At 41.0% G+C, this 14,712-nt stretch overlaps 1 protein-coding gene across 1 annotated transcript in view; it reads right to left on the bottom strand.

The window, feature by feature from the left end:
- The window catches only part of ATP11A (ATPase phospholipid transporting 11A), a 148,233-nt gene extending 134,069 nt beyond the window's left edge, over positions 1-14,164 (bottom strand). Inside the window, exon 1 of the mRNA XM_018562255.1 lies at positions 14,090-14,164. Coding sequence (XP_018417757.1) covers positions 14,090-14,128 — 39 coding nt within the window. The 5' untranslated portion in view covers positions 14,129-14,164. The remainder of the gene's footprint in view (positions 1-14,089) is intronic.
- Positions 14,165-14,712: the final 548 nt, after the last annotated feature.

The following is a 14,712-nucleotide window of genomic DNA, read 5'->3' as shown; positions in this document are numbered from 1 at the left end:
TATATATAGATATACATATACACAGTCACACACATACACATATATATATATATATATATATATATATCTATATCTATATCTACACTAAAGCTGGCACTATAAAGATATAAGGAAATAGAGAGTCTGCAACAGTAAATTCAGGGAAATTTATTTATATATACACACACACGTGAAACACGAATAATAGAATATCGTGCAAAAGTAATTGCAGTAAGTGCTGCAAAAGGGGCCCAAACCAAGTACTGAGTACATATGCATGCTTGTACTTTTCAGAGGTCCGATATTGTTCTATGTACAATCCTTGTTTTATTGATTGCATGTAATAATCTCATTTTTTGAGATTGTGGATTTGGGGTTTTAATGAGCTGTAAGCCATAATCATCACAATTATGACAAATCACGGCTTGAACTATCTTGCTTTGCATGTAATGAGTCTCTCTCATATATTAGTTTCACCTTTTAAGTTGCATTAGTGAAATAAATGAACTTTGCACGATATTCTAATTATTCGAGTTTCACCTGTATATATGTATACACATACATACATACATACATACACTTTTCTTTTTTAATAGTAGTTTCAAGTAAGCAGTGTTCCAAACAAATATCCACATTTTGGTTTTCACATTATTATTATTATTAATATTATGATTATTAATATTTTTATAGGGTTTTCATAGCGCCAACATCTTGTGCATCGCTTTACAAAATGAAGGGACACAATACAATCTCAATACAGGAGAGTTAGGAGGGACCTGCTGGTGAGAGCTTACAATCTAGTAGGAGAGGAAAGTGAAACAAAAAGTACTAATTGTGTGGTATGAATTAAAGGGAAATTCCACTTTCCCAGGGATAATCCCATCCTATCTGACGAACTTCTGACCACGCTGAGCGATAAGAAGCGCTTCTTGCTCAGAAGCGCTTCTTGCTAAGAAGCGTTTCTTATTAGTCAGCGCGGTCAGATGTCCACGCTGACTAATGAGTGCTCTCCATTGGAGAGCAAAATTCAAAGTACAGAGCGCAGAGCTCTGCTGCACACCAGTATAGGGTATGAATAGTACACCTGCACTGGCGTAGGGGAAGGAGCATTGGGCCAAAGGTAAATATAGCGGAGGGGTACAGCTGGCCAGATTGGAGGGGATGATTCAATTTTCCCAAATTCACCTGGGAAAGTGGAATTACTCTTTAATGGAAGAAGTAAAAGGAGAGTTATGTTGAGGAGGAATAGGCTTCCCTGAAGAGATGAGTTTTCAAAGAATGCCTAAAAGGTGGACAGAGCATGAGATAAGCGGGCAGATTGGGGTGAGATTGGGGTAGGGAGTTCCAGAGGATGGGAGACGCATCAGCAATTCATCAGGCAGGAAACACTGTTTCTAAATTCTAAACATCCATTTCACATATATTGTATATTGAGAACTGGAAACAGAGTAATCAGTTCAGTAGTTACATGCTCACTTCAACAGATGCACGTAGGGCGGATGTGTTTCAGAACGGTTTCCTTGCGCATTTTAAAAGAGTGGTTTTAAGCGTTTTTTATTTGCGTTTCATCGCTGCAACACAATTAAAAACGCGCATTTCGGACCGCAGGCAGTGCCTCCATTCCGGTTCAGTGCGATCTGCAAAATAGTGCATGCAGCATTTTTGCAGATCGCACTGGACCTGAACGCAGGGGGCCCAAGAAAATGTTTGCCCGGGGTCCAATCAATATTAAAGATGGCCCTGAATCCATCTCACACCTGTTTAGAGACTCTTTGCATGCAGAACCATGTCACTATGAGTATATGAGTAGCTTTACACACAGTGACAGAGTGGCTCTCTGTATCTATGTAAGTATGTATATATGATTATCCTAAAATCATAAAAGCATATAACATGGAGACATTGCTGACATCAATCTCAAAATGCTAGTATTCTGTCCCTCTGCCTTCAGTACTTTCCATGCAGATCACAAAAAGAATTGTAAACTCAGAGCTCTTAAACATCATACTAACTCCAGGTTGATGTTGCACAGAAAAGGCATAAGAGACAGCATGGTAGCCATGCGCTAGCATTCATAGAAACAAAGAGTGCTCCATGTTTTCTTCTTTTCAAGATGAACTCCAGGTAATGTAAAAATGAACTGCTTATTTTGGTCTAGGCTCTACTGGACTGGTTAGTTGTCGCCTTGTGGCATGCATGTGGCTTCTCTGGCTCTGCCATGCATTTGACGTAACTGGTAATATGTTTGACACTCATTTCCATCCACCAGCACAACAGCCGAGCAAGAACATCTTTCGTCTTACTGCTGCCCTGGTTTGACCCTAGACTGTTTCTTGGATTTGTTGTTGGCTAATGGCCACATCCACATTTGCCTTGTCTTTGTTTACAATGTGTATTTAACAACGATATAGTGGAAAAAAAGCAAAGGGAAAATCACTGTACCCAAAATGATTATCCCTAACCAATCAAAGATCATTCATCATTGTCTCTGAATAATTTTATCACAAACAAAAGATAATTTCAAGAAACTGCACACACCATCTCTAACTTCTGTGGTGCAAACCAGTTTCAGGGCATGGATGATACTTGCAGGGCAGCATTTGTGTGTGCGGACGGAAACATTGCTGATGTTCCAATTCCGATGCATCACACGGTTTACTTTTTTTTAATTAGAACTTTATTGAAATGTCACAAGTGACATTTCATTCAGTTCTAAATCCTGTGAGTGTTGCAATGGTGTTGTATCACATTGCAACATGCTGTGCTGAAAGACATTGCATGCAGCATACACCACCGCAGCTCATTAGTGTAAACTGGACTGACTCTAAACAAGGAAATTTGCCTCGTCATTGCTTAGGACTGCATTGGAAAAGGCTTCCACCGCAACCCCAACACATCTGGTGTGAATAGACTGGGGGTGGGTAACTCTGGCCCTTCATCTGTTGTGGAACTACAAGTCCCATAAGGCATTGCAAGACTGACAGTTAAAGGCATGACTCCCAGAGGCAGAGGTTAAAGAACAGCTGAAGGGCAAGAGTTGCCCACCCCTGGAATAGACCCTCTGTTTTCTCACACCGCTTTTTTGAGGGGAATTTATGAAAACTGGAGCAGACAGAATCTGGAGCAGTTGTCCATGGCAACCAATCAGCTTCTGTTTCAATTTTAAAGCTTAACTGAACAAATTAGAGAGAAGCTGATTACTACGGGCCACTGCTCCAGTTTGTCTGCTCCAGTTTTGAGAACAGATTAACATTTTAACAGATTATTTTCAAGTGCTGAAATATGTCTTTTTTGAAACATTTTTCTATTTTGCTCTATCGTGACACCGTTGTGTATGCTAACTTTCTCAGTACCAATCTTGTGTAATTGTTTGATATTCAAGTACAATAAATGAATAAGACACAACAGCTATGACATCCAGCCATAACCACAGTAGAATAGTAACTGTGTGAACGCAGGTTACCATGGCAACAGAAGAAGGTAGTGTAGCCTGTGGGTAAATGGAAGGGCGTCTTGTCTAAACCCAGGAGAACTGAGAAACAATTAATAATTAAATATGTTACTACATTTGTACAGGAAATCTATTTTAAGATTATAGACGGAGACGGTCATTTTACATATTCCACTGGAGCTGGGCAAAGCTAATCTCATTGCAGCCAAGCAATAATCGAAAACAAACTTTGGCAGATTTGTGAACAGTTGTGGCTGCCCAAAGCAGGCAAGAATGACAGTTCTTATCCTCGTCCTGTACATATTTCACAGTAGCACAGCACTTGGAAGCAAATCTGATGTAATATGCAGCTCACGGAATTGGCAGACTGGAATCAGGGCACACAAACATCATCACTGGTAATCCACACCAGCAGAAAAACAAAAAAATGGAGCACCAACTGCGCAGCAAGAATGGCTCAACCTTAGTGCCAGCAATGAAAGGGTTAAAAAGCTTTTAAGGGTACAGTGTCCCTTTACCTGACAAAGTAAACATGTACGAAGAATTTTGTGGCAACTCAGTAAAAGGAAGTAAAATCCTTTATATATTGCACATGTGACCAGACCATTTTAAGGGCACATACAACATATATTTCAGCCTATTTCAGGGAGCCAAATGTGCTCTGTACAAGCTCCTCTAGAAGTCAATGGTTGTACGAGGTTGCATGCCCCTACTTGCTTACATCCGCATATGTGTAGTTTCCCGCATCCACTGGTGCATGTCTGTATGCAAGTCCCGGGGGAAACCCACTTACTTCCCCGGTGCTACTAAGACAAGAAATAAGGAGAATTGTGCTCCCATATTTCCTTTCACACTCAACCAAAAATGTAAAAAAAGAAATGTATATTGTCCAATATGTATCTGTATAGATATTGGACATATTGCATATCGGTATGCAAGTCCCAGCGAAAAGGAGCCCAACTGCAAGGGTTAAAAAAATGTGTGCCCAGGGTTCTTCTTTAAATTAATGTCAACTATCTATGTCAAATATGGACCCAGCCGCAGAAATCAATGATATAAAACACAGATCAAACTTTGTGTTCCACTACTACAAATAGTGTGGGTACACAGGCTCTAGAGGAAAATGAATTAGATAAAATAATGCCTAACTATCTTGGCTTGAATTGTATTGTGACTATAATGTGCAAACTCTTGGCGCTAAATAAATCCTGAATAATATTACAAATAAAACAAATCCAATTATACAGTTTTGTATTGAAATGCTATAACTGAAAATTATGACATTGTAAAATTTAGTTTGTAAAAAGTGGAAAGAAGCTTAGGGAGGAGAATTTGACTTTCAAAAACATTCTCTGGTGGAGAATCGATCACTGTCATGTAAAACTGTCTGTAAAGATTCACCTGCAGAGAATGTTTGCTGAATGCTAAATTCACTGCTTTATTAATATGCCCTTTTAGTATTAAAGGTGAGAAAATGAAAAGACTGGAGTTCTATTACACCAGTTCACTCCTTTCCAGCCTTGATATCCCTCGGCCTTACTTGAACTGCAGTTTGGCTTTGTCAAAATATTTTAAGTATTAGGTAATAAAATGTACCATCCACTTATTCTGTAATGCTCTCCACAATACAATTAAGAAATCTCAAATTGTACTTGTTAAAAGAATGTTTGTGCTGCAACAGATTTTGTAATGCTAGAATTTCATTTCAAGCACTACCCATTAAATTGAATTGTACTTTATTTCCTTTTGTAGTGAAAGGAATAGAGTTAAACACTCTAAAGAACAAGTTGACACAAACCTAATGGCTCAGTTCCTGCTGGAATTTGGAGGCTCCTTAACACTCTTAAGTACCCAACAAACAAATCTATTGCCTATGACTCCGGCTCTTTTAAAGCACCAGTCCACCATAAAGTGATACCTTACCTATAAGTAGAGAGAGCCTGTTGGACTGAGTGAATAAGTGATTTCGTTTGTATCTTGGATACTTCAAAAGTGAGATCATCCCACAAAGAGACATTTGTTGAATTGATCCTGTGAGAAAACATGAAGGCAGCTGCTGCCATCGTGTCATTCCAATTGCTTCAGTGCTTTCTGAAGCACTGACCAGGAACCAATATGTAGACCAGGAGTTCTGACTTCACTGACTTTCTAGCCATCTCAGCCAAACCACAATGGTCTTCAGGCTGTCGGTAGCCACTGTTGGCCATAGATCGCTGGCCAGACCTTTACAGACTTTTCTTTCAGAGAAGATCATTATCATAGGAGTAATGCAGGATAATACACACAGGGGTCTTCTGTACAAAGCCAGCTTAATAAAAAAGTAGCCTTTGGCAAACTGCAGACTGTAAGCAGAATGGGGAGCCTAAAGCAAATATAAAAAGTGAGGTCTAAAGGTTCACCATAAACTGAGCAAATTTTAGCCAGTTCTTGGTGAACCTGACAAAATTAGTTCAGTGGGTGGCCCTGCCTGCCGCCACCTACGAAAAATCAAAGGCGCCAGGAGGAATATTGTCGGTGGAACAGCGCCTGCAACCAATATGATGCAGGCACTGTTCAGGTATTTTGACAGCTGGCGGGGTCAAAGTGAGAGATTGGATGGAGAGTTCTCTGAGTGCCTTGTGCTCAGTGTACAGTGTACAAGACATTTTGTGAATGGCCAAAGTTGCTTGCTTGCCAGTGCTGCTGGAAATCTCTGATCATAACAAGATACCACTGCACCGATTCTGCTGTTCAGTTTTCAAACTCACATAGCTACCCTCTTTCAAAAAATATTATAAATAATAAAAAAAGTCTACTCTAAAAAAAAACAACAATCCCTCAAATCATTAATATTTGCTATGCATGCTTCTGCATTATACAAGTTCATCGCTGCATAGTTTCTTTTATATATGTGGATATATGCTGTGACAGGACAGTGCCATGTCACTGTGGTGATTACTGTATTTGGCGCCCAGGACTCTCGGCCAGAGGGGCTGAGAGAGTCCAGAAAACGTATAGCATTGCAGGGAAGGAGCTGGGAGTCCAGTCCTTCTGGGTTTTCTGGCATATAACTGGGATCTGGGTCTCTGGAGATTTCGAAGAGTCTTGGGTGGGATGAAATCTCCAGTCCTGGGGCCAAGTGTCAGGCCAGACTGGACAGAGAGGAAGAGGAGTCGGTGGTGCAGTCGGACATGCAGAGTGGGAAACTGTGCATGTGATGCTGGAGTCCGGCAGGAGAGGCCAAGAGGGCCTATGGCACACATGGAGTTGTGGGTGTGCAGGAGGCACACGGCCACAGACAGACTATGCTGTGTGTGTGAGCACAGGTGACAGCCAGAAAGGCTGGGAGAGGTCAAGTGGGTTGGTGACCCGAAGATACCGGTAGGAGAGACAGTAAGTGACCCATGAGGGGTGAACACTAAAACGCTAGGAGCTGAGAAAAGCTGCTGAGCAATACGGAGGACTGTATTGGCAGTGGGATCATCACACTGGGAGTGTGTGGGACAACCTGATGCCCGTGAGTCCCAAACCATATTGTTTTGATGTAAGTCCAAATGAACTGTTCTTTTTCATTTATCATGGACTGTTGACCTTTTGAACGAATAAAGACTGTCCTTTTATGTTAAAGTCGGCTTCAGGAGTTGTCACTTAGCGATTACCTTTGTGCTATATTCTCCAAACATCACAATGCAATAATGGTTGTGATCAACATACATGCTAAAAGTAAAAGAAATGGTATCTCTAATATACATTTATTAATAAATTAGTACTCAGAAAACGACAGTTATCTTACTCTGTCCGTTATTACATCAGAGTTTGCATTAGCAATTCACAGCAATTGCTGTCAAATGACTATATCTGGCCATAGACGGCACAATAAACGCATGCAACACTCCAGATTTGCAATTATGGAGCAGTTACTGAATTATTAGAGGCTGATGACAAGTGCTTCAGGCAGGAAAAGGTGCTTATTATCGTACAAGGAAATGTTCTAAGTTGGAAAATGTTACTGTGAGCAGGTATCAATCGTTCACTCTTTATGGAGGAGGACTGCTTCTACCATACATGCACCGCTGACAGCAACACGCAAGTATCACAGACCTGGTACTCATTCAACTTGTGCACGGATGAAAGATATCTCCGCATCTGAAATTCTCAGAGACATACAGTATCTGCTTATTTAAGTCCAGCCTTGCTGTACCTTTAAAGAGAACCGCCAGATGATATTGCTCTCATGTAGTTATAGCTATATATGCCTCATTGTCTTTACTGCCAGCGAGCAGGAGACAGCCTTTTAAATCTATCTTGACTAGGGATGAGAATTTCAGTCTCGAAGGGGATGCTTGCGGATAATGAGTAATTCATGCCTCCACAATTTAAGCCACTTTGCTGCCATGCATATACATACTGTAATATATTGTGGTTGCCTCTCAATCATATTTAACATCTTCTTTGAACCAGCAAACACCTTTTCTGCCATCTGTGGTAGTCAAATATGTATAGGCGCCTACGCCAATATAAAAACCCAATGTGCAGGAGCAGACTGTTACGTGGACTGTGAAGAAGCGTGGAAGAGGGTAATGGCTAATATTGAGGCTGAACCCTTGCAATGTAAATGCTGGCTAAATTCCCGTTTGGGCGTACCAGGTGGAACCTCCTATAGAGGTCAATGCCTGTACGTGGGTATACGCCACCAGTACTTGCGTATACCTGCCACTTACTTTTTGGGAGGCTGTATGCACCACTTTGGGCTTCCTTGTGGAGGAAATACGCCAGAATTTACATTGTACTGGTGCACCCACCCATGTGCAGGAGCAGAGACTTTGAGGCTGATTTACTGAAGGGGTTGAGAATCTTTACTCAATACGTTATGTGAAGATTCACTTTAATTATTCAGTCATGTGAAAAGCCAATTCCAATTTATTTATTTTTTTCATCTGCATATGACTGGATAATTGAAGTGAATCTTTACTGAGTTTTTTGGGTGAAGAGTCTCAGCTCCTTTAGTAAATGAGCTTCAGTTAGCCTGCATTCACTCCTGAGCGACAAGAAATATGTGCAGTTTTAGCATGTTGTGTAGCACGTCTTATGCCGTTTTTATGCGCCTCTTATGCCAGTACACAAAGTCGCGCGTTTTTGCGAGCAGATCTTGACACATTGATGTAAATGGACAAACCTGTGTAAAATACGAGTAAAAATTTGCAAAAACACACAAAACCGCAGCAAACGCGTGTTTTTGAGTGTTTCTATTGAAGTCTATGGGATCAAGAAGAACAGAATCTGCCAGAAAGCAGCACATGTATTTTCTTCAAGCGATGGGCATTTTGGTTTAAGCTACAAAACGCTCAGATGTGTCGATGGCATCGGACTTGTGCCGATGACATCAAGTTGACATCAGTTTGAGATAGACATGTGCGATTAGTTTCGTTCCGAATTGAAATTCAGACGAAATTTCGGAAATTCGTGGATTCGGACCATCCGAATATCCAAAATGTACCGTGTCCGAATTCATCCGAATCCGATATTTCGGATTCAGTACGAATTTCGTCCTAACAGAAACTAAAATTGGAAATTTACGATAATGACTTCAAAAAGAGGATTTCATATCATGTGAAGATTAAACAAAACATTACTTCATGTTCCTGTGCATGCAGCGTCAACGTTTAAACAGATAAAAAAAATTGATTTTAATGTCCCTTCAATAGTGAAGATTAGAGCACAGCAACCAGAGATGTCAACTGTAACAATTCTGTTACGTACGTGCGTACGAACATTCGCCCGTTCACGCAAAACCCCAAATTTCGGAAATTCGTACGAATTCCGAATCCGATCCGAATCCCAAAACAAAAACCCATACAGGACCCGATTTTGGAAATACAAAACTAAACAAATTTTTTTGCGGCTGCACATGTCTAGTTTGAGACACCTCTGAGATCATTCAGAATCCATTGACAGGTGTAGCTGACCTGCTTTAAGTGTGTTTTTTTCCATTCCAATAGGCTTGTATGGGAAATCAAAACCCGCTTAAAGTGAACAAAAGCTGTCAACATCTTAGGGTGCTTGTGAATTTTCCTAAATTGCTTACAGCAGGAAATGAAAGGCTGTGGCTCCAATGTGCACTTGGCAGCAATTCTCCCAGAAGGGGATTCAATAAAGCATTTGACACTGCTTGCGTTATAGCTGTAGTAGAAAGTCCTGCACCAAATCAATGAAACCCAGCGCATGCAACAAATGCAGGTGCTATGGCTGCAACAAATTCATTAGGAGATACCTCCATATTGGTGATAAGAAAAATAGTGAAGGTACAGAAGATTTCTTCCATGTTGGAGTAAATTGTGTTGCTTCAGACACAACATTATGAAAGGAAAGCCTTTCAACATTCAAAAAACAGTCATTAGTCATGCTTGCACAGACAACCACATGACAGTCTCATGGTAGTAATGAGTTTCAGCTTTGCAGCCACTAATCCAATGAGAATTATTTCTACAGAATGGCCCCCTACCTAAAGAGTCACTTTCCTCCTTTGGACTCATGACTGCTGGCTTCTTGTGAATTCTGTACTCTGAATTCAGTGAAGAAATTAGGTCCTATATAATTAGATGACGGTCATACAACAAACATGAGTCTTTCAACCAACCGCTCAGTAAGTGCCAATAGCTGGATTTAGCCACAGTTCTGCATCATGTTATTTTTAATACTGGAGGAATATTGATTTAAAATTACTTTGCAGAGCTTCCTAAAATAACCATTCACTGTAGTGTCTGTTCTATAACTCTGTCTGTGCAGGTCTGGTAATGTAAACTCTGAAGAAGACCAAAAATAAATAAAATGATATTCAGTGATCATTTATCATACTGACCTACTAGCATAATGATTTATCATATATAATTGAAGCATGGAAGGATACAGCGGAGGAAGCAGCAAATGTTCCTTGGAAATGAACAGAGCTGACTGACTAATAAGTTTGATTCTTATTTTCACAGAGGTCTACAGAAGCATCAATCCAAATTGGACAATTGTTATTTGCTAGATGTGCCATCTGTAGACTATACCCCCCCAACCAACCCCTTTCCCCCCATCCCGGCAAATTTTCTTGGTGGTAAGATCCATCTTGCAGGGTGGATACTATTAACCAACTGCCTGATATGAGTCACCAACTCATATCAGGTGTCATGACCTCTTATAGACACATGCTCGATCCAGGCTAATGAGGAGCTTGGAGCAAACCTAGTTCAAAACTGACAGCCAACCCCACCCCGACCCCCTCTGGCCCAATCAGCGGTGGAATTTATGGCGGAAACAATCCCTGCCCCTTTGTGATTCATAGCTGCGGGATGGGAATGCGTCCATCGCCACTGATTGGGCTGGGAGGGGGGTGTCGGTCACAGTTTTGAACAGGCTTAGGCAAGATCAGATGAACTGGGTCCAAGCTCATCAATACTAGTAGCTCAAAGTCCTGAAAAAGGATAAAGGCAGTCCTGGTTCATACAAAAAATGATCATACAGTAAAAAAGAAAACCTTGTGTAAAAGGACCTAGGGATTTATGTCAATTGCGAGAGGAGACCAGCAAATCCAACCAAAAAGTATAATGAAAAGACGGTTCTTAAGAAAAGCTGGATCTAATCTAAACCCTTCATTTCAACAATTGATAGCCCTGGTTTATACACCTTTAGAATAAGTCATCAATGGTAGCTCCCATGTTTCTCTAATGAAAGATCCCATTAAGGGGGTGTCCATTCAATGACTAATGATGCATGCTTAGCTATTACAAGTGATGCATGCTCAGCCATTAAGTCCCTGCGCACACCTGCACGATATGGAGCGCTCCTGCCATTGCACGATGATGAATGACAAAATGATTCCCATTATTCTTTATTGCAATCTGTCTCCCACCTATGCAATGCGCTTCCGTGTGACTAGGAAAATGGTGCCGGCGCTTCTTTCGGTGCATAGTGTGTTTTAGCCCTGTAGATTTCAATAACAGCGCATATAAAATGCATGTAACACATTCTTCCTCCAAGCAACCTTTATTTTATTTCACTTTCATTGGCCAAAACGCATAACATATGAAAAACACGCTAAAAAAGCTTGACAATGCAGACACACAAGTGTGAATGGAGGCTAAGAGACGCTCATTTCTACACTGTTTTCTCCATCTCAAATTTAAAGGCTGCATATTGTGCAGTTGGAAAAATTAATAATCACATTTTCACTGCTATAGTGAGATAAAAGTTAAAGAACTCCGGGCATAATTATTCTTAACCCTTGCAGTGGGGCTACCCCCGCACTTCAAGGGTTAAGTGCTTGTATTTGTCTAGGGACTAAACTAAAACAAGTTATACTCACCTGAACCTCATAGCCGTCTGGCTGTTAGACTAGTCCCTGCCACCTCGCTCCCCCTCCGCTCCAGAAGTCCAAGGTCCTGCGAGTACAGTGTACAGAATGTGAGGATGCAGAGGGGCATTCTATCTCTGGAGTGGAGGGAAAGAGGGGCTTCAGGGTCCGGAGTAGCAGCCAGTCGGCTCCATGGTTCAGGTGAGTAGACCGTTATATACTGGCCCTAGATTAAAACAAACACTTAACCCATGCAGTGCGGGGGTAGCCCCACTTGCAAGGGTTAATAAAAATGATATATTTCTAAAGATTTTGTAATCTACGGTTACTTGTGGTATATTTTTTACTTACATCATCTGTGGTATAGGAGGCATTATGTATACCTGGAGCTTCAATCAATATATATTTTGATATATTTGCATGATGTTAGACTCTGAACATTGTGATCAAAATAATATTCACATCCATTCATTACCGAAGTAGTTATTTGTGAATGCAGACCACTCACTTTAATACAAGTCATAAGACTTGGGGCACCTTGTGAGGAATCACATTTGAATGTACGCAGTAGCTGACCAAAATTAGAATACAAGAAAGCCATTGTTTTGACATGGAATGGGGAAGTTTGCAGAAGTTTGCAGAGGTTTCGATAAAGTCAGAAGTGCAAAGAAACCGTTGGGGTTTTTTTTTCAAAATTAATCAGGTGAAATTCACTTAAATCTGACAGTCTTACCGGGGCACAAAAATATTATTGTTCTAATGTTTATGTCAACTGAAGCCTGAAAAGCAAAATGACTGAAACAAAATAAAAGTCATTGTTTATAGATTTCTGACAGTCTTCAACAAAACAAGAAACACTTCCTCAAAATAAGAAACTGGCTCCTAAAATGAAGACATACACAGAGATAATGAGTGTTTTTGTCTCTGTTATGAAACAGTTTCAGCTACATGGCCTTAGGACGGAATATTGCAAATACTTGTACTTGTGTTTGCTTGCTGTCTTTTGATGAACTTTGTGTGAGCTGGAGATTTTTGACAGAAGGTGAGAACGGGTGAGCTAGGAGATCAAGAAAATCCTGCAATGATGTATAGAAATTCATATAACAGGACACATAACCTGTATGGGTATGCTGTCTCGATTTACAGGACATCAAAGCGGTTTATTTATTACAGCACTGACAGTTTACACAGCCCTTTAAATATTGTACCTTCGAATCACTCCTTGCTCTCTAGGAGCTTACATTCTAAGGTCCCTATCTCACATGCTTTCACACGAGGACCAATTTAGACAGGGGACAATTATCCTACCAGCATGTATTTGGAGTGTGGGAGGAAACCCGAACAAGCACAGGGAGAAGATGCAAACAATATGCAGGTAGTGTCATGGTTGGCATTTGAACTGAGGATGCCAGCGCTGCAAAGCACTAAGCCACTGCACTGCCCCTATTAGCATAGGTCAACTGAGTGAGTGCAAAAAGGCAAAGTAAACTGTCATCACTGGTGAGCCCAAAGAGGCAAAAGTCAACTGTCATCACTGGTATGCCCAACAAAAGGTAAAGTCAACTGTCATCACTGGTGAGCCCAAAAAGGTAAAGTCAACTGCCATCACTGGTATGCCCAACAAAAAAGGTAAAGTCAACTGTCATCACTGATGAGCGCAAAAAGGTAAAGTCAACTGTCATCACTGGTATGCCCAACAAAGGGTAAAGTCAACTGTCATCACTGGTGAGCCCAAAAAGGTAAAGTCAACTGCCATCACTGGTGAGCCCAACAAAAGGTAAAGTCAACTGTCATCACTGGTGAGCCCAAAAAGGTAAAGTCAACTGCCATCACTGGTGAGCCCAACAAAAAGGTAAAGTCAACTGTCATCACTGGTGAGCCCAAAAACGGTAAAGTGAATTGTTATCAATGGTGAGCCCACACACAAAAAAAAGGTAAAGTCAACTGTCATCACTGGTGAGCCCACAGAAAGGCAAAGTCAACTATCATCACTGGTGAAGGCAAAAAAGATAAAGGGTGTACTTATTAAAAGGTGTCTACTCTGTGCACACAAATTCCTCAAGCTGATTTAAAAGTAAGTACCATCATAGTTCTGTGCAAAGCATATCTTGAAAAGTTCAGCTGTATTTACATGGCAGTCTTATCTATCTGCAATCTCCATGTCTATAGCAGTACGATAATAGCCCTAACACCTATGACAGATAAGGTTCATGACCCACAGGTAACAAAGTGATAAAAGGCAAAAGTAAAGTGATACACACAGCACATGGGAAAGTCAAGGCACACATTAATAATTCATTAATTCATAAGAGATCAGCGATGATGATGATGATGATAGAACTTACATATCTATTAATGAGGCTCCTCAGCCTGCTGCAATCCATGGCTAGTGACAGCTGCTCCGACACCTCTCCTATGCCTCCTTCCTTCCAGCTCCTGCTATTCTCCCATCCATACACCGGCTATGAATGATTTCTTGCGATGAATATTTGTAGTCACACAATGAAGAGTGGCCTCCTTTTAGAACGGGTAAGCTTATACTTTCTGGAGGTGATCACAAGTGATAAAGGAAGCTTCACATGGGTTGTGTATTTGTTAACAAGTGCTGCTCGCGGTGTAAGAGATAAATTGTTATATTATTATCTCCACTCCATCTATCGATCGGTGTCTCTCGCATTGGGATTTCCTTGATGAGATTTGCCCGATGTGTATCTTTGGTCTCGCTGTTCCTCGGTTTGGCAGGGTCAGTGGAATCATTCGGCTTGGCCCCCTCCTGTGGATTTCCAACTAGATGCTTGTTTCTCTTTGATGATCAGTTCCCTCTTCCACACACTCACACCCCTTACCGTCTCATGTAACACTACCCCTCCCAGCTCTCGGCTTGTGATCCTCCCCTTCCTAGCCTCCTCTCATACCTTTTCGCCATGGCTCGTCTCTGATCACTCACTGCCAGTCATTCTCTAGCCTC

The sequence above is a fragment of the Nanorana parkeri genome, unplaced genomic scaffold (assembly GCF_000935625.1).
Source record: "Nanorana parkeri isolate BGI_ZX_2015 unplaced genomic scaffold, ASM93562v1 scaffold567, whole genome shotgun sequence".
Classification (NCBI taxonomy): domain Eukaryota; kingdom Metazoa; phylum Chordata; class Amphibia; order Anura; family Dicroglossidae; genus Nanorana; species Nanorana parkeri.
Note: the sequence above shows the minus strand (reverse complement) of the source record. Positions and strands in the feature narration are given on the sequence as shown.